Here is a 20,143-nt window from a genome sequence, read left to right as displayed (position 1 = left end):
CCAGCAGGGGAAGGCTATGTCTGCTGTCCCTCTGACTTGTCCCAGCACAGATAACAGGTAGGAGTCACCAAAGTGGCACACAGACCTGCCGGAGGATAGGATTCTTCCTCAGCACCCATCGCCTCTGCAGCCCCCACACTGCACGGCTGTGATGTGCCAAGCGCCCACTCCATCCCTCATGGAAGCCAATGCGGACCTCACTTGGGAAACTTCCAGCCTGCAGGAAGACAGGAGAGGGCCTGGACACAACGCAGAATAAAGGCAGAGCCAACGCAGCCTCTGTGTAGCAGAACAGCAAGGAGGAGGCAACCCATGGGGCTTCCTATGCAAGGGACTAGAGAAGGGTCTGAAGGGCAGGTGAGGGAACCAGGTGGCAGTAAGCAGAAGAGGCCACTCCAAGGAAGGGGCTGGCACTGCCCATCCTTCAGGGTGACCAGGACAGAGCACAGAGGCCTCAGCGATGGAGAGAGACCAGAGCCACTTGGCTGCCAGCTGTGAGCATCAGAGGAGAAGAAGGGTGGGATCCAATTGCTGGTTTAATATAATTGTTTTCTTCCAGGTGTGGCAGTGTGCCCTGTCATCCCAGCGCTCTGGGAGGCTGATGCAGGAGGATGGGAAGTTTCAGCCTATCCTTGGTAACTGAGGAAGATTCTCTTGCAATGAAAATACAAAATAGACTGGGGATGTAGATCTGGACTGAGGCCCTTGTTCAATCCCCAGGACTGAAAAACAAAAACAAAACAAACCAGCACATGTGCAAGCTGCTGGCAAAACGCCAAGTGGAATCTCCCACAGAACGGTTCCCAGGCGGATTCTGTGTCTGCATAAGCTCGGAAGGGTTCTCAGAAGCTGCTCCAGGTCCTTGTCTGCAGAGGGCAGCACTGCAGCGGGCATCAGCAGGGTAGGGCCAAAGCCTCTGCACTAAGGGCCATGTCCCAAGGGATGAAGAGACGAAGGCAGACAGGAGCACAGAGCCAGCATCTGACTGAGTTTCAAGGAGGGGACAGGCCGAGGCCCTGGCTCAGAAGGAGAGGCCAACGAGGGGACACCTGAGCACAGCCAGGGCCTCCAAGGCTGGCTCTGTGCTGCAGGATGAAAGGGGCGCCTGCCGTGCTTTTGTTTGCCAGCACAGAGGGCTGAGCAGGCCACCCAGCCAGAACCACACACTGGGACACAAGCAAGCCATCAGGACCCCACCCAGGGACAGCTGGAAGGCCAGCGGCAGTTACAGGACCCAGCCTGGGACAAACACATGGTGGCCAGCCAAGGGACAGAGCCCTACAGTCAAGGCTAACAAGTCACCTGGAGGTAAATCCAAGCAGGCAACCGATGTGACCAGAGTGACAGTTTAGAAAGGAAACATGTGGTTATATCCAGGTGGGAGGAGCTAGCCCTTTCGCCATTAAAAAAGCATGTTGTTTGAAGCCTGGCAGTGTAGGTCAGTGGTGCTGAGCATGTGCAAAGCCCCGGATTCAACCCCCAGCACACGCGCACGCACACACACACATACACACACACACACACAAAGTTTGAAAAGAGGATCACATTCCGCACAAAATAATGATAGACACTGTCATTACACAGTTGCCTGAAGCCACAGAATGCACAGCGCCAGGAGTGGGGCTAATGCCAACTAAGGGCTCTGTGTGACCGTGATGCACCTAGGTGGGCTCGGGAGCCCCAGCAAACGCCCCGCTGTGGAGCCAGTGTAGCGAGGGTGCGAGGCTGTGCGCCAGGTGGGCAGAGGGTGCAGGGCAGCCTCGGTGCCCTGCTGAGCCGAAAACTGTTGCGGCTGAAGCCATGTGCTAAAGCTACTCTAAAACAGTCTTCAAAAAAAATAAGTAACTGTCGCCCTGAGTGCGGAGAATGGATTAGGGCGGGGAGGACAGCGGAAGGCTGTGGAGCTGCAGCCAGAAGGAGATGAGCTGACCACGCTGGCAAGGAGGGTGGCCCTGCAGGGGCAGAAAGAAACTTCTGGGCATCACACTGGGCCTCCGCAGAGCGGAGGGGAAGCGAAGGGGGCCGCTGGCTCTGAAGCTTGAATCAAAGCTGCAGAAGCCTTTAGGAGGGCTGAAAGGCAACTGTGAGGAAGGAAGGGATCAGTTTTAAAATGCCTGTTAGGGACAGCAAGGACAGGGTGGCCAGCAGGCAGCTGGTTACACAGCCCAGGGCTGAGAGAAAACAGGCCATGGTCGTAAACTCAGGGAGAGACAGCCTGCACACGCGTGCATGCCTCCCCACACCAGCTGCAGATTGCTCACATCCTGCCTCGCGGTCTGGACTCCCTCATCACAGCAAGTCCTTGCACCCCCTTCCTTCCCTCGATATTGGTCCCCTGGAGTCTAAGCCACCACTGCCCCATTACAAATCTAGGAAAAAGTGTGCCCAAAAAAAAAAAAAAAAAAAAAAAAGAAGAAGAAGAAGAAGCACATTTAAACCAAAGTGACAGTCCATCTTCCCAATAGCAAAATACATGTAGGGGAAATGCTGGAAAGCCCTGGCGGAGGCCGGCGCACAAACACATTCCATAGGACACCATGGCTTTCATGCAACGTTGACCAAGCTGGTCAATAATTGAAGGGGAGGAGAAAAATACGCTAGCTGACATAGCAACTGTCACATTGCATTACTCAGGCTACTATTTCCACACAGATGTCTTCCTTAAAGGAAAACACTTCCCCAGATGCCCGTGGACTTGGGTACCTCTTTGTCACGGAGAAGGAAACACCTGGTCTGCAGCACTTTTGCTTCGGCCGCCTGTGTTTCTCAGGCCTCTCTTGCCTTAAGCGATTTTGTTTTTGGGAGACTAGAGTTTAATTCGAGGAAGGTGGTGGGAGGGTGCTTGAGTGCCTGGAGCCTGAAGTGCAGCTGAAATGAAAGGTGTTGGGCAAAAGGAAGAGCCCACCAAAGCCAGCCCATCTAAAGAGGAATCTTAAAGTCATCAGGCCAGGCCAAGCCCAACACACCAAATTGCTCAGGGCTGGGAGAAGCACACAGAGACCTCCCCTGGTTGAGGTGGTAAAACCTCCCATTTGCCTCCAAGGACCAAGCCCACCCCCCTCCCAGTCCTGTAGGACAAAGACTCCATCCTTGACACTGAGGAGATTTTCCTTGAGGCTCCCAATTTCCAAATATCATGAGTCCTTCATAAGAATGGCCTGTCATTGTGAGAGGCCAAGTCTCCTAATTCTAAACCCAGCTCATAGTAAATGCCATGAATCAACAGGGAATGCGATGGAAGTCCCCAGCCACTGCCGACGTGTGCTCCCAAACCTCACTACTGTCCCTGCACGCAGCTTCCCGACCCATTCCCTGGTGGTTCAGCAGAAACAAAACCCCACAGACTGCATGGCTGAGGGCACTGGTCACAGCCACCCCTGCCCCTTAGCTGTGCAGAGAAGCAGGTGTGTAAATGATGTAAATGAAGGCCGGGTTTCTGGCCGGGGCTGCCCCCATCTATCAAACTCACTTCCACCAGGTTCCCCTGGTGCAGATGGTGGGTATTCTGTCAGGCCTCAGGCTGGCATTTGCCTTCACAATATCCCAGAAGAGCACACAGACTGAAGCAGAAATAATATACTGTCTGTGGAACCATGGAGACTAATGGGGTGCCTGCTGATGGGAGGATGGGACAGAATGGGATCTGGAGACCCCCATTCTGCACGCTGGATGGCTTCACTCCTCAAAGTTAGCAAAGGTGCACTGGCCTGGGTGCTGAGACTCAGACAAGCCTACGTGGCTAGACCTCCCCCGCATGCATCCAGGGCAGTAGCCTGTGGCTGCCAGGTGTCCACAGATTTCCCATGTCACTGAGTCGAGCAGATAGATTCATCATGTTGGATGGAGTTGGGGTGATGCCATCCCCTCTTTCTCACCTCCCTTAGAGACCCACAGCAGACATCAGGGGCTGCTTTGGCAGGTGAGTCTCTAAGAGTTACAAATTCACAGTCCGACCCCCTCATTCCAGCCTCCATCCCTGAGCCATCCCCCAAATTTGAAGACTCTGTACTAGGCACTCCACAAAGCACCTCCCCTTTCTGAGGAGGCACCCAAGCCTCTGTGGGGCACATCCCATGCCCCAAGGAAGCTCAGTGAGTCAGGACCCCACCGCCCCTGAGGGCCACTCAGCTGTCAGGTTAGCAGTGGCTTTAGTTTCCTTTTAACGTGTGCCTGACTCTTGTGCTGTTACTCCAGGCTGTAATCGGCATGTTTTTCTGGGAAGAAATCATTGTTTTTTGATTCTCTGCTTGTTTTTCTCAGACTGCACATGACGTGCAGTCACCAAAACTGTAAATAAATTAGGAGCAATTTGCACAGTAGGTGTGAGGCTTGGTCACAAGACATCCCCGGAGCTGGCTTCAGGGTTGGAGGCTCTAAACAGAGACACTAGCATTGTGGCAACAACTGCAAACACCGTCTCTCCAGTCCCGCTCTTCGAAGTGTCCTGCTCTCTGCTTCTTAACCTTGGGTATCCCCAGGTCCCATCACTCCCCAGAGATGAGGAACATTCACCAAACATCCTCTGTAGGGCCAGATCTCTAGCACAGCCAGAGATCTGGGCAGCAGGCCTCTCTCTTCAGAGAGCTATGGTCTACCTAGGCTGACCACCACATGTAGTGACAGGGCCAGGAAGAGTGTGACCTGTAGTGACAGCGAAGTGATAGGCGCCACCTGGAGGAGGGTTGGGCCCCTGACTCCTCTCACTGCCAAATCTTATTTCCCCCGCCTCTGCTGTGTGAGTTCAGACAGGCACTCAGGTGGACCTCATCATGAGTCTCCTAAATTACCTAGCATGGTTAGTGCCTGCACCAGGCCAACGCAAAACCGCCCACCCTCACCTTCCATTTACCCCTCGTCCCCTTGTTGCCTGTGGTTCTCCGGCCCAGCCCTTCTTTCTGCCAGCCTCCCCACAGTGTCCTTTCCCTGGTTGTCAGCAGGTGCCCAGGGTAAACAGGCTGGCCATGCCTCTGCCCATTATTCCTTCCCATCAGGGCAGGGCATTCTGCTAAGCACTGAAGATGACACAAGTCCCTGCCCAGCCCCAGTGTCACCCCAGCCTCTCTAATGTCACTCGGCAGCCTTCAAAGTCAGCATTCCTTCTATCTTGCCACCTTGCAGACAAAAGCCGGGAGTATAATAGGAAGACTTCATGAACAGAAAGTCAGAAGCATACAAGGCAGGAGCTAGCGTGACTCCCAGCTGGGCTCTGCCAGGTAGGAGCTGTTCTGAAGTAAGGGAAGGCCTGCCGCTTTGGGTCCAAAGTCCCCATCCCTGCAGGGAAGAGGCCTTGCTCTCCACAAACCCTGGGAAGGGACGAACGTTGAGCCAGGATAACAAGAGGAGAGGTCGGAGTTCTCAGGGAAGGGCGTGGGCAACTTCCCAGCCCTCACACCCCCTATTTCAGCCCAGCTGCCACCTTTGTTCCAAGGACCACGGATAGGTCCTGCCTCCTTCCAGCAAGCCCTGGGCCCCATCCCAGAAAATTCTGTAGCACCGCGGCATCAGCATGTCTCTCGTCTCTGACTGAAAGACAATTTGCCACTTTTATCAGCTTCTAGGACACTTTGAGCTCCAAACTGTGACAGTCTGACCCCTGGATTTTATAAGGTCGAAGAAATACACAGTATCCCCAACTTACAACAAGTTCCATTCCATTCTGGAAGAACATTCTTAAGTTGGATTCCTTTAGATTTCTAACAAAGTGAATCTTACACACCCTTGACACAAATATCCATTTGTGTATATTGCTATTTCACTTCCTAGCTGTCCTCTCCACACTGCCACCACTTCTGCACACACTGAGCTCTGACTGAGCCCTGGGCTAGCATGTCCCGGCACAGGGCTCAGCAAGCACACAGCAGCACAGCTGTGACAGTGCCTGCAGACACATGAGCTACTTCCATGACGCAGTACATCTACAAATGTTCGGGATGTGAGATCCATTCGCATCTGGGAACGTTTGCAGCTCTAATGGTCATAAGTTGGGGACTTGCTGTGTCATCAGAAAATCAGGTAAAAGAGAAGACTCTGACAGGGACAGCAGCAAGAGTTGGTCTAGAAAGCCTGAGTGTGCAACTCACTGAGAGGGCTACCGTGAGAGAGGTCTCTGGGTTACAAACACGTGAAGGAGTGAAGAAGGCGTCGCATAACCGAGCTGGGGTTACTCTCCCTGGGTGGGCCAGAAGGGTCATGTGTAAGTGCTCTTCTTTTTTTTATGTATTTGGTACAGGGTCTCACTACACAGCTCGAATTCGTGTAATCCTCCTGTTTTCAGCCTCCCCAGAACTGGGATTGCAGGCCTACACCACCATTTCCTGACTCAGTCACCAGCTCAGCATATCCCGGAGGCAGAGCCAGCAATATGCAGGACTAGGGATTGAACTCTGGTCCCTGCATTTGCCAAAGCAGGCTCTTAGGCCTCTGAGCTATCTCACCATCATGTGTGAATCAATGTGTCTTCCGACTAATGCCTAACTCACTGGACATCCCCTTCTACCCAGTAAAGGTCTCAAGTAAACTAAGAAAGGAAGTCTATGAGGACCTAGAGGACAAAGATTGGGTTTAAAGTTGTCCCAAATTCACCAAGATCAGACAAAGCAAAGTGGCTTCTCTTCCTTTCTTAATGACATTCCTAGACCAGTGCTAGGAAAACAAGCAAACATCAATTAATTTTATTTCATCACACAGATTTCCCTCCACCCTCGTGATCCTGCATGTATTTCAGAAGTCTCATGGAATCTCCTTCTGGGATAACCAGAAATTTGTGCCAATGAGTTGAGTGTGTTTGTAGTGGTATAACACATGAATAAAAATAATTACTTTAATTACTTGGGTCACACGCAAAGAAAGGACACTTTTAAGGCTTCAAATGCCACACACTAAATGAGAAGCTAATACAGCTGGATGGCTGGAGTTGTTCATCAGACAAGATGAAACCACTGTTCTAATTAAAATATAATGCAGAAACACAGACCTCGATTTTCCTAACCTTTAATTAAGTGGTGTTTTCTCATATGCAACACCGAGAGTACAATTCACAAAAGAGAAAAATAGAAAAGCAGGGTCAACATCAAAAGAATTAAAAACTTTGGTGCTTCAAAAGACATCAAGAAAATGAAAAGAGAGCCCATAAACCAGGAGAGGAGAACAGCAAAGCACATAAGGGCTCTGCACTGGAAAATAAGAGACTCTTCTCTAGAATATGGAGAGAACTTTTACAACTTAGTAATAAAAACACAAATAAACCAACCAAAGAATGGGTAAAAGGCTACATAGACACTTCTCCAATGAAACTATACAAAGGCCAACAAACACGTGCAAGGGTTAGTCAAGCTTTTGTTAGACAAGGGTTCCCTTAGTCATCAGGAACTGCAAATCAGACACACCCAAGGCACTGCTTCAACCCACCAGAACAGCCACAGTCAGAAAAGACAGGTAAAAGTAGGTGTTGGCCCAAGTGTGGAAAATCGGGAGATTTTTACATTGCTGGAGTACAACAACCTGGCAGCGCCTAAGAAAGATTAAATATAGTTACCGTCTTGATGAAATATTTTTTTCTTGATTCCCAAAAGAAGTGAGGGCAGCTGCCTCTAAAAATGAATACATACATGTTCCTAACAGCTTTCTTCACAATAATCAAAAGATGGAAACCACTCAAATATGTGTTGATTGATGAACAGACAAAAAAGGAGGCAGGCCATACAAACTAGCTGCACAATGGAATACTATTCGGCCACAAACATGAGTGAAGTAGTGACACATGCTGCGACCTGGGTGACCCTTGAAAAGCCATCCTCTGAGAAAGAAGCTTCAAGTGGGCATATACTGTGTCAGTCTGTTTCTACAAAATATCCAGAATAAGCAAATCCATAGATTGAAAGAAGGAAAGTAGCAGCTGCCTAAGGTGAGGGAGGGTAGAGGGGAGAAATAAGTGACAGGTAAGGGAAGAAAGGCCACTGTCGGGTATAATTAAAATATTCTGAAATTAACTGCAATGATGGATGTACACTTCTGAGAATAAAATTTTAAAAAGCACTGAGTTACACTTTAGGTGGACGATTTATGTGGTCTATGACCTGCATTGCAACAAAGCTGCTAATTTATATAGAGAAGTTAAGGAACCCTTATCCAAAGTGCTTGAGACCAAAAGTGTTTTGGATTTGGGATTTTTTTCAGATTGGAAACATTTGTGGTATTCACAATGAGCTATCTCGGAGATGGGGTCGAAGTCGAAGCATAAAATTCATTTATATTTCAAATGCACTTATGAATAGAGCCCAGTTAATTTTATGCTTAAAAAGCAGTATTATTTAATATATTTCATAAAGTACTGAATAAATTTATATGTTTAAGAAATCTGTGCCTGAAACAGAGTTGCACAGTGTGGAGTTTTCTACTTTATGGTGTTTTGTTGGTACTCAGAGAGTTTTAGACTTTTGGGTAGTTTGCATGTTGGGTCATGAAGTTAGGCTCAGATTGTGAGAAAGTAACTCGGCAGGATGATCCTAAGCCCTCAGATTTTTGCCCTATGTCATTTCGCCATCACATCCGCTCTGGGAAGTCATTAGTATGTCCTCGTGTGGCAAATGACAAAATATCCAGTCATGTGTTTACCTTACGTGCCCAGGTAACCCATGCAGGACACGCAGGCAGCTGGCAGAATCGAGACACGACGTCTGCTTTATCAGATACCCAAGTCCAGGCCTGCCCGGTTACATGTGCCAGGCACGGGAAGAGATGGGGAGAGCAAAGGCCACCGGCAGCTGGTAACCTTGGGGCCAGGACAAGTGGCCTTGATTTCATATACAAGCTCATATAAAGACTGCATCTCTTTTTGATAAGAGGGGTTATTTTTTAATTTTTGAAAACCCTTGAGATAAATTAATAAGTGAAGGGTACAAGGGAAGGGCGGTTCCTGGTGGCCTCCAGCTAGGTACCCTCAGGGAACAGATGCCAGCCTCGAGGCAGAAAGGCAGTCGAGACTGCTCCTGCAAGGGCCGTGGGACCAGGGCACCCACTTCTCCAGCCACCTTACGGAAGCCACCTTCTGAAGGGGAAAGCTTGGAAGGAAGGCTGCACAGTTGCCTGCAGCCAGCACCGACTGCCTGTGCAGCCGGGACATTTCCTGCTTGCTCTCAGGGTTACAGGAGGCTACGCTGAGGGTCTCAACTGCTCACCAACGCTGAGGTCCACCACAGAGCTCACCAAAACGCTTCTGGGTCCCTTAGCTCTCCCTTCAACACAGTCACCCAAACGTGTGTGGTCTTCACACATGGAACTCAGACCGACAAAGGAAGCTACAACAGCTTTCTCCACAGTCCAGTCGCAGCTAGGCTCACGCAAGTGGGCAAAGGAGTCCTGGAGGCCACTGGAGGCTGAACAGGCCACACACTGCCAGCCACGCCACGTGTGCAGTGCGCTGGGCAGAGAACTTGCACTGCTCCTCAATGCACGATTGGGCAGCAGGTTCCAAGGACACCTGAGAGCTCTTCTGAAGTCCTGCAAAATCACAGCCAACAACAGAATGGCACCCACAGCAGCAGGAAACAGTGGAGAATTTTATTTAAAGCACTATTAATGAGGAAGGGTCAGCAGCGAGATTTCCTAATGCTTATGAATATTTATTACAGTACATTCTTAAAATTAACCCAAAAAATTAGGTCCAGTACAAATAAGAAACAGATTTCTAAGAGTCAGTCATATGTTTACATTATGCAAATTATAGTTAAAGGCCTATAACCAGAATATTACTAAATGCCAGAAAGGGGGAGTGGGAGGAGAGCTGCTGATCCTCGGATATTTTCCTAAAATGGGCAAAAATATTTTCAGAGTTTCTGACAATCTGTGCACTGAGGGGCTCCTGTAGGCACATCTTTCACTTATTCTAACCTGGAAATGGAGTCACACTCTCAAAGCAGCATCAAAAGCTCGTGTTTCTGGGCCTGGGAGATAGCTCAGCGACATAAACACCTGCCTGGCAAGTGCAAGGTTCTGAGTTCGAGCCCCAGTACCAAGAAACCTATTTGTTCACAGCACTCATGGCTCTGTCACACTGAGATAGGAGGGCTGTGACCGAATCTCACCCTCCCTCAGCCAAAGACTCCCATTGACAGCTAGCTAAACGCATGCATGTGCACATCACAGTGACCACTAATCACAGAGGCATGAGGGACAGTCTCACGTGCTGAATAGCTTGCCCCAAAAGATATCACTTCAAGTTTTGCAATGCAAGTACAGCAGAAAATCCTCTGGGCAGAAACCCAGAAGGACACACAGCCGATGGGCAAAAGCCTGGGTGCTCGGGAGGTGGGGAGCAGGAGGAGCCTCCCTGTACACCCTGAGGCCACAGCCTTACAAGCCCATCGTGGGGTGCAGCTCAGTGGCAGAGCCATGGCCTGGCATGCATGAGGCTTTCTGGGTCCCAGTCCCAGCACCTCAAAAGCAAAGACCCACAGCCCCATATCCTCCAGGAACCACATGATTAAAGGACCTAACAAGTTAGAGGGTTGCAGGGCCTTGCCTAAGGCCAGTTCATACTCTTGTGAGAAAGCTGTAAATCCCAGCACAGTAAAATAAAAATGAAAATGACTAAGTGGGATTAAATTTAAATTGTGAACCAAAGCAGTCAGCAAAAAGGTGCTTCCCTAAGTCTCCCGGGTGCCATGGGTTCTGGGCAGACCCCACACTCTGGCTCCTTACGCCAGACCCTGCCCCCTTCCACAGCCCTGGGTCACAGCCCCAGAAGCAAAGGACAGAATCTCTTCTGCAAGCCGGGGAGCCGGAGCCCACCACAGCAGTCTCTTCATAAAGCACAGGGAGAATAAATGAGCTACAGATTGCATAAGTCACTGCCAAAAGCAAAACCCCCACTCTGGCATCCCTTCTGAACCTCCCCTCCCCTCCAGGCACGAGCTGTGCAGCTGAGGTGAGCTGTTGGACCACTCCACAGCCTTCTGTTCCCCTCTGCACCTGCAGGACGAGAACAGTCTCTCCACTCCCAGACCTGTGTGACACTGCAACCAGTGCCCGCCCTCCCCCTGGCACACCCTTCCCCAGGTTTCTCTTCCTAAAAGCAGCAAGTGTAAGTTGTCAGGCACTGTGGCTCAGGGCTGTAATCCCCACTACCCAGGAGGGTGAGGCAGAAGAATGGCTAGTTCAAGACCAACCTGGACCATGTGGCCAACCACATCTCAAAGTAAGAGAAAAATAAAGGGTTGGGGTGACACTCAGTGGTAGTGTGCTTGCCTGGAATGTGTGAGATTCAATCTCCAGTAACACACAGATACACACACACACACACACACACACACACCCAGAGAGACACAGACGTGGACACGGACACACACATCATCCATGAACAACCACCAACCTGTCTTTGTGTCCTGAGGATTAACCAAAACCAGTATTTTATGTTGAGGTTCATCTCGGTAAACAGTGCAAAGGCAAACAGATGCAGCTCCAAGTTTCACCTGAAAGAAATAATGAAACAGCGGTTGCGATCTTCCATCACACCCGTGCACAGGAAGCCACTGAGCAGTTAAGTAGGACAGGGATCACTGAAAGAACACTGCCTCACCAAAGTTCGTTTAGCAAGACGTAGGCAATGCCATCAGAGACCCTGCCCACTCCGAGCTAGGCACAGGCTGCACGCGGGCCTCTGGCGTGCACACCTGTCCAGTCGATCTTCATGGTGCTTCCCAAGCCCTGGTGGCCACCCGGGACACGCCAGGCAGCCTGCTGCCCTAGCTCTGGTGCCTGCAAGCAGTCTTAAGAAATGCGCAGCAGCTGAGTTCTCCAGGTTCTGCCCTGTGCCTTGTGGCCTCATAGTGAAAAGGTCAACTCAGGCCACCTGTTTACTTAGACTAGCTAGGAGCAGGGGTCTCTAACACTGGGCCTGTCCCACCTCTCAGGAGCCTTCATCCAAAGCCTTCTTTGTGGCCCCACCCTCTAAAGGGAAAGGTCCACACATTCCGTTACCAAGCCTGTTTTGAAAACCGAGGAGAGGATAGGAAATTAGAAAAGAATGTGTCCGCTGAGCCAGGCAGGCAGGTTGCTTGTAAAAGTTTATAGCAGCCTCTACAGTTTCAGAGAACTATTTCCTAACAAATCCAGGCAACCATAACTGTCTCGGCGCCTCCCGCCCCCCCGCCCAGGTCACTTTCATGAAGAGTCCTACAGAGGTCACCTGAAGCCGAGGTCACCCACAGGATGGCCACGCCGCACACCGGACACAAGGTTCACAAAGCATCCAACCCATCTGGGAAGACACTTACTGAGACGGCCCTGCATCCGGACAGGGAGCTTCCCTTTAAAAAGCATAAAATAAAAACCAAAAGGACACACATTGAAATGCTTAGAGTGGTCAGCCAAGGATGGTGGTGTTTCCCCCAACCTTAGCCCTCGCTCCCCAGAGATCTACAACGCATTTGTGCTATTTTACGGCCAGAAATACCAGGAAGAGCTCCTGCATATGGAACGCGACTGCCCAGCCACGGGACCGAGGAAGAGTTCATTAAGAAAAGACAGCGCAGGAGAGCCGCGCAGCTTGACACAGCCTCGGACCTTCTTCATCTTTCCATTTTGAAGAAAAAAAGCTCTGCATACGAAAAGAAAAGTGAAACCTGCTGAAAGTAAAAAGGAGGCGCAGGCAAAGGCAGGTCGTTAAAGGCAGGAAATCCCTCCTGTCTCAGGGAATCCACAAAATGGTAGGAAACCAAAATGATCATTTTTGTGAAATTATTTTCTTTCGAAGGAGAAGCCAGACATTTCAGCATTTCTATCGAACCAAAACAACTTAACTTTAGTAACTGTCTTTTTTCTGTTTTAACTGTTAACGTTAATTTTATTCACTCACTGAACATACTTCTGGTGTTTTGTTTTTGTTTTTTTAAGTACTCCACAAATACACACGCAGGCTGGGAATGTAGCCTACAGAAAGAGCACTTGCCTATCATGACAAAGGGTTACTCACTCAAAAAACAAACAAAAACAGGAGCCATAGAAATGCGTTCAATAAGTGCAGGCAATTGAAATTGCGTCTTAAAGAACATCTGGGCAAACTCTCGCACTGCACCGTGCGTCTCACTGAGCTGCCTTCTCTCCCCCACGCACCCGGAGCGGCAGCCTGCAATCCCTTGGCTCCCTAAGATGCTCCGGGTCTTGCCGCAGCGGTTGCACAATTCTGGAGCATCGCCACTAGGGGGCGCCGAGAGCGTGCGAGGCCAGCACCCTCCCTCTGCAGCCACCAGCCTGAGTCCCGCAGGGGAGTCGCACTCCTGGCTCCTGAGAACTTCCGCCTGCGAGTCCAGGGAAGCCGCAGGTTACACTGCACACTCTGCTGCTGCTGCTGTCACCTCTGGAGCAGCGTCCCTGCCCTCCTCGACCAATTCTGCCTGCCAGAGAGCAAGGATTTCTGGCCAGAGGGAACGCTGATAGGACTTACGGAAGAAATCCATGTTTTTCAGCAGATTGGCCTCAAATCTGCAAGAAAGGTGACCCGTGTAGGGACTACCCAAGAGTGACATCCTTTTGTTACTTGGGTGTGGGGGGCTTCTGGAAATGACACAACCTTAAAGTTTTGTCCACAGTGCCACCAGCCCACCAGGTAGAACATTTTGCATTTCTGTCTAGTCCCTGCCCACAACGCCTTGCTTCAGGGCCAGAAATCAGAATCCACAGAGCCTGATTCCGAATCACAACACGTTCATGCTCAATCAAGTCTTCGAGACCAAAGAGAAACTGAGCCCCAGGCAGGTCTCACCCACCACCTCTCACCAGATCCTCCTAAAACCACCATAAAGTAAGCGCTGTTATTTTCCCAGTTGTAGAGATGAAAATACCAGGACCAGAGGGGGCAAGATACACGGGTCACACAGCAAGCAAGGAGTAGATGAAGGGTTCCCCTGGGCTCCTCGCTTGGCACAGCCAGACTCAGATTCAGGATTCCAGAGTCCCAAACCGGGATTCCTCCTGCTCCAAAGGCAGAATTATTTATTCACTCCAGAAGGATTGTGCTCTGTTGTGTCCTGCTGTGTTCTAGATCTAGAGAATTCTACTCTGTACCTGTCTACCTACCTGTTCCCCAGTCGGAAGATAAAAGGCTTCTGGTGAGGGCCGAGTCCCGTCTCCAAGGGAAGTGTAGTAAGCCAGAGCCAGAGCTGCCTCCTGCTGGCCCTCCAGGTCATCCTGCAGAGCATCCACCGGGTAAATGCCTGCTCCAAAGACAGGGCACAGAATAGCACCAGTTTACTCTTTAGCTAAAGGGAAAATCACTTTTTTTAAGATTAAAAAAAAAAGAAAGAAAGAAAGAAACCGAAAGAGAATATTTGCTTTTAACATGGTTTCTCATGTGCGAGAAAGCCAAACAGTAACTAAAGAGCCGAATAACAGAGGTAACCGGAAGGAAGGAGGCAGGTCCTTCTCTAATGGGGGGGGGGGCCAAGAGAGGGGGAAGAGGGGAGAAAGAGGACCCGGATGTCATGCCCTGTGCAGACTCCACGCAGGGAGGGCCTGTGGGCATTATGCACTGCAGACTCAGGCTAGGAAAGAAAATGACCCGAAACAACAGTGCTAAGGTGCTGCGTAAAAACATAATAGAGGTAGTGACAATTGAATTTGGGAAGTACGTTTTCAACGCTTGTTGTGGTGTACCATCAGCCTTTCTCCAAGCTTGATAATGTTGATAATAAAAAATGGAAATGTAAAACAATCAAATGGAGTTTCTCTCTTCCATCGTAGATTGTTTGGGAAACTTCTTCTCACACACCCAAACTACCGAGTGACTTCCCACGAGCTTTCAGCAGCCAGCAAGTGGGCTGGTATCTCGGAAGCTGAGAACAGTGGTCAGAATTGCAGAAACCAGCCATGTCCAGTCGGGCTTCTTATCTGGCTGGCTTATGTCCTGGGGCTCGTTCCTAAGACTTTGCCAATGCTGCCCTTGCCGGGCACCTCTTGTCGCAGGTGGGCAGCAGTTTGAATGAATGAGGAGACCACACATCTAAGCACAGATAAACTACTGAGCGTATTCATTTGGAAAGAAATTAAATGCAAGAGATTCTCAGGCTGGGACTCATTGTCTCTTTCCAATGGCGGTGCTCTTAGGGGAAAATGTTATCCTAGAATAACTATAGAGACCGATAACATCCAATTCAGCTTGGCAGCACCAAACAGGCAGCCCCTGTGCCACACCCAGCGATATTCCCTGGCTCCGGCTGCATGTGGACCTTGCCTCTGCCTTTGATTTGTTGCTGGGCATCCTATAAAGCAAGAAAGCTTCAGGCTGGTAGATAGCTCAGCAGTCTAAGCACCTGCCTGGCAAGCACAAGGACAGGGGTTCATCTCCCATACCGCATGTCATGCCAACCCCGCACCAAGCCGGTCATGCCTATAATCCTAGCGCTGGGGAGGCTGAAAACAGGAGGATTACTATGAGTCCAAGCTGTATAGTGAGATCCTGTACTAAATATGTACATTTAAAAAAAAGCTACCGTATCAGCTGCTTGCCCATTTCTTCTTGTCCAATACCTCTTCTCCCCATCCTCCCTTTATGCTTCCTGTCTCTTATCTCCAACTTCCCCTCCTCCTTCACTTCCTCCTCATGTTCCCCACAAAAGATCAACCTGGACGTGACCCCCCGCTCCTACCCCCTTCTCTCAATGTCCCTTCATCTCGCAGCCACTTTTCGGGGAAGAGAGATGGCTGTCAGCAGCAGAAGTGTCAGAATGAATTACACTGCAGCTGGTGAGTGGAAAGCTCATGGAGAACAGGGGGCAGCAAGAGCCACGGTGACCTGGACACATCCTGGGCGAGTCCAAGCCCTCGCCCTCGCCCTCACCCTCACCTTCCACAGTTAAGATGCCGAGGACACATAAGAAAGTAGATCACACACTGAAACAGTTGGCCTTCGCATCTGAGTGTGCTGTGTCCACGGATTCAGCCAGCCACAGGCGGACAGTACTGGGAGAAAAATCAGCTCCGCACTGAACAAAAGCAGACATCTCCCCTTATTTGTCCCTAATGGACACCACGCAACAGTACTTGTGTAGTATGCACCTCAGATGGGGTGTTGCAGAGCACCTGGAGACTGAAGGCACTAGGCTGTGCCTCACTCAGGAGCAGGTGCTCCGTTGATTGAAGGGACGGGAGCACCCACAGATTTTGGCTTGGGGAGCCCGAGCCATCAACCTAGCTCCTTGTGGATAATGAAGGACAACTGTACACTGTCCCTCCATTCTATTTTATAAAGAATTTGAGTGTGAAATTCACACACACACACACACACACACACACACACACACGTTACAAATGTTTCAGTAAAGACAGAGAAGCAACAGTTGGTTTAGCAGTGATCAGTGCTTCAGTGTCGAGCTGCAGGGCCTCAGCCTAAAAAGGGGACAGAGCCTTCGTGAGGCCAAGCTAGCCTGCAGGAGGCACACATCTGTGCATGTGCGTGTGTGTACGTGCACATGTGTGTCCGCATTCTCTCCATGCAGGAACACAGTGAGGGTAGCCCCGTCTCCTCCGCACCCTGCTGAGCCAGGAAACGCCAGCAACAATCAGGTCTGACCGCGGGTTGGCCCTGTGGCCCTTCTCTCCTTCCTCCTGGGTCTCTCACTGTGCAGCTCAAGAGCCAGGTGAATCCAGGGCAACAGTTCTGCTTCTTACTCAGGGATGGGTTCCAAACTTTCAGAGAGTAGACCCACGCCACATCACCCCCGTCCTGACATCTACCCACAGCTTGTTTGTGGCCTCAGTCTCCCCACTCCAAACAGAAGAACAGAAGCCACGAACATTCTCTGAGGTCCAGATGCCACCCAGCTGCTGAGCACCCCATGCCCCTGCTCCCCTTCAGCTTACGAGGAGGAAACTGAGACCTCACAAGCAGGTGACAGCACCAGGCATGAACCCAGATCCGATTTCAGCCAAGCCTTCAGATCCCCTCGGACACCTAACTGCGACCACGTGCTCCTCCGACTTGTTGTGGGTGCTCATCTCTAGCACCCAGCAGGTGTTGAGTGATCCTGCCAGCCGCCTCCTGCTTCTCCAGATGCAGCCAGCATTCTGGGGAGCCCTTCCTGAGCCCCACAAGGAAAAGCCTCGGACTCCAGGGGCACAGCTCGGCCTCGCTGGAGGTGGATGCTATTGGTCAGCTCCTCTTTCCTCGGCGCCCCAGCTCACGCTCCACTTGATTTTCCATCATCATCACCCTGGCCAGATCCAAGCAGAGCTTCTGGGTCTTCCTGTGCTGACACAGCTTCTGGTCTCATGCGGCCCTGTCTCCTCTCTTGCCTATCCTATCCGACGTGCACCCACGCCTTCCCAGGGAACTCCTGCTCACTACATCAGGTTGTTCATGTGGCTTCTCAAGGGCAGACAGGAAGACTAGGCCAAGCCCCCGATAGATCGGGAAGCGGGAGAGAGGACCGATCCCACCCTTGGCCCCCCAGGCTGCCTGAGCCGGTTGCTATAGCTACTGCTCTCCAAACCCTGCCAGCATCACCAGCTCCAGCAGGAAGTAGAGCTCCGACCCTGCTGCTGGTCCTGTGCCTTGAGGGAGGTCTTGATCAGATCTGGACCCTCTGTCCAGGCCGCTGAGGCTGCAGGACTGACCAAAGAGCAATGTCACCAGCCTTGCAGAGAAACCAACCTCGGCCCCCGGTGAACGTCCCTCCTTTCAGCAGCCGTGGGAAGACACAGGGGTCATCGAGAAGGGACTCTCTCCTGCTAAGGCCACTAGGCCAGGGCCTGCTCCCCCCGATTTCCCCAGGCTGCCAAGAGTCGCCTGGCACCTCTCAAGCTGTGTGTGGCCAGGAGAAATGCAATGGATGTGTTTCATTCCATCCACACCACAAAAACATTTCCCCTGCAAGTTATGCTGCCAGGGCCACCAGGCCCCTCAAACAACTCTCTGAACAACGTCCTCAAGACAGCAGCTGTCCCCAGAAGCAGGTGACCAGGTATCCTCTCAGAGTTAAAGCCACTGGAATGAGCAGACATGTTCCAGCCGTGGGGTACTTAAGGGGGGCTTCATCCTGCCTGCTTCAAGGGAGGGGCCTTCTGGTGACAAATGAAACTCTCCCAGACCATGGCAAGAGGGACAGGACCTTATTGCACAAGGCACTCAGAACAGGGTGTGGGGCCTGAGGAAGCCACCAGCCACCCTGAGGAAGCCAAGTGGCCCGCAGAACTGAGCAGAACCTAAAGGAGCCCCTCAACCTGGGGCCTGGGGCCCTCCAGCTATTTTTTATTGGATTTGTTCTCTCTGAGGAAAACTTCCCCAGTGGGAACCTCGCTCCCTTCCCTCCCATGCAGCAAATGCTGGGCTTAGTTAGCTTTCTGGAAAACTGGGTGGGAGAGACAACAGAAGCTGCTTAAGGCAGAAGAGGGGAGGGGGCATCTGAGGTCCTTTGGGAAGGAAAAGCCTCCTGCCCAACCCAGGAGGAAGACAGGGCAACTCTGTCCCCATCTCAGAAACACACACACACAGAGGCATGCTCAGGAGGGAGGGAGGCAGGAAGCCCCTCTCTACCCCACAGGGAGCCACACGGTCACCCCCCCAAACCTCCAGGCCGCCTGGCCTCCCTAAGTAAACAAGTCCAGGGTGTTTTCTGCAGGCAGCCGAGGCCCAGTGTGACGAAGGCAGGCTCTGCACTGGCTTCCAGATGTGAAACGCTCACAAGTTTTAATGGCTTCCACTGACAGGAAATATTTTCCCAAAGCCAAAAGAACGTAATCTCTTCAGTACAATGTAAAATGCTTTTCTTAAAAAGGCACTCCCTTGAAATGATGATTCGCTGTAGGCTCGAAAGAAATCACAATCCCTCAGCAAACCCCCAACTTAAGGATTCACTATAAGCATGTTTGGCATGGGTATCCCCAAAAGCAAAACTACTGGCATAGCTGAAAGAGTTCTTCTAGAGAAGCTATTTAAATTATCCAGCCCTTGCACCCAAGCATGAGCTCCAGGACTGTGTTAAAGGCAGGCTGGGCCAGGGCCATCGCCCTCCCTGCTGTCGCCAGCCCTCAGCCCTGCAGGTCGCTGGGCCAAGCCTGTGGCTCGGCCTTTCCCAGCATGCTGCAGCTCTTGTCATGTAAACAACAACGGCAAATAGCAGCGACTTCAATAGGAGTCTGTGATCTGTGCTCAATCACCGGTTTGGTGTCACTGGCCAAACGTTCTCCCCAAAAGCCACGCACCACAACAATTCCTTCGTTTGAGCAAAGTGTAATTTCTCTCAGATGGAGCTACTCTAAGGAGACATACCAAGGGAGACATTTTTAAGTTTTCTAGCCCCATTCTTATGAACTTGGCCTGTGCTAAAATTCACTACCTGGCAGGAACTCTGGGGCATTATGTCACTGGAACGGCGGGCTGGAGTCGCTCAAATTTCTTAGCAATGCTGCTCGTTCTGCAGCTGCAGGAAGAATAGCTCTCGCTCAGGATCACGTGGAGAAAACTTTCGGCTACACAAAGGTAAAGTCATAGTCACCTCTTACTTCTCCGAAGACGTGACTCATGCAGAAGCTTTCTCTGTATGTTTGCTTTTCTGTTTTTCACATAGGTGGTCTGGCTTTTTTCTTCACAAATTATTTTTTTTAAAACTTATTGTAGATGGAATTCTTATTCAAGAAGAAATCTACAGAGCCAGGGTGGTGTGACTAAATTTAGGCCTGGAAGTCAATGAGATAGATGGATGCATGGGTAGGGAGGGGAGGGTCGGACAGGATAGGCTACTATAGATAACTAAATTGTCTGAGCAGGACTCAAAATTATGGTCTTCTTGCCTGAGCCTCTCAAAGTTGCAAGACTAATTTCTAATCAGTGTTAGAGACCTCAGTTGTCCTTTTGACCTCCACTATAAGAATCAGTGAGAGACCTTTAAGTGCAGCTGTGAAAGTTATATTCTGATGTCTAAGCACAGAGGGTGCAGGACAGGGTTAGAAAGCCCCCCAGGCCGAGTCCCTCTCCTCTGCTCCTCCCTCAGCCAGGCTGCAGTCCCCTTCCTCCCCGGCTCCTGGAGAACGGAGCCTGCACTGGAGGCTCCTGGTGCATCCTAGGCGGGGCTCATTAGCATCCTAAGTGTCTCCCTAGAGGCACATGTGTGTTGCTGTGGAAATGAAAACTCCCTGGTCCAGGGTCTCTTTG

The 20,143-nt window shown here is 50.8% G+C and overlaps 1 protein-coding gene across 1 annotated transcript in view; it reads right to left on the bottom strand.

The window, feature by feature from the left end:
* Positions 1-20,143, bottom strand: part of Fam169b (family with sequence similarity 169 member B) — a 73,660-nt gene that overhangs the window by 40,264 nt on the left and 13,253 nt on the right. The window contains exons 2-3 of the mRNA XM_023712217.1: positions 14,074-14,210; positions 11,369-11,468 (exon numbers count right to left, since the gene is read on the bottom strand). Of these exons, the coding sequence (XP_023567985.1) occupies positions 11,369-11,468; positions 14,074-14,210 (237 nt within the window). The remainder of the gene's footprint in view (positions 1-11,368; positions 11,469-14,073; positions 14,211-20,143) is intronic.

The sequence above is a fragment of the Octodon degus genome, unplaced genomic scaffold (assembly GCF_000260255.1).
Source record: "Octodon degus isolate 3935 unplaced genomic scaffold, OctDeg1.0 scaffold00002, whole genome shotgun sequence".
NCBI lineage: Eukaryota > Metazoa > Chordata > Mammalia > Rodentia > Octodontidae > Octodon > Octodon degus.
The sequence above is the reverse complement of the archived record's forward strand: the minus strand, read 5'-3'. Positions and strand labels throughout refer to the sequence as shown.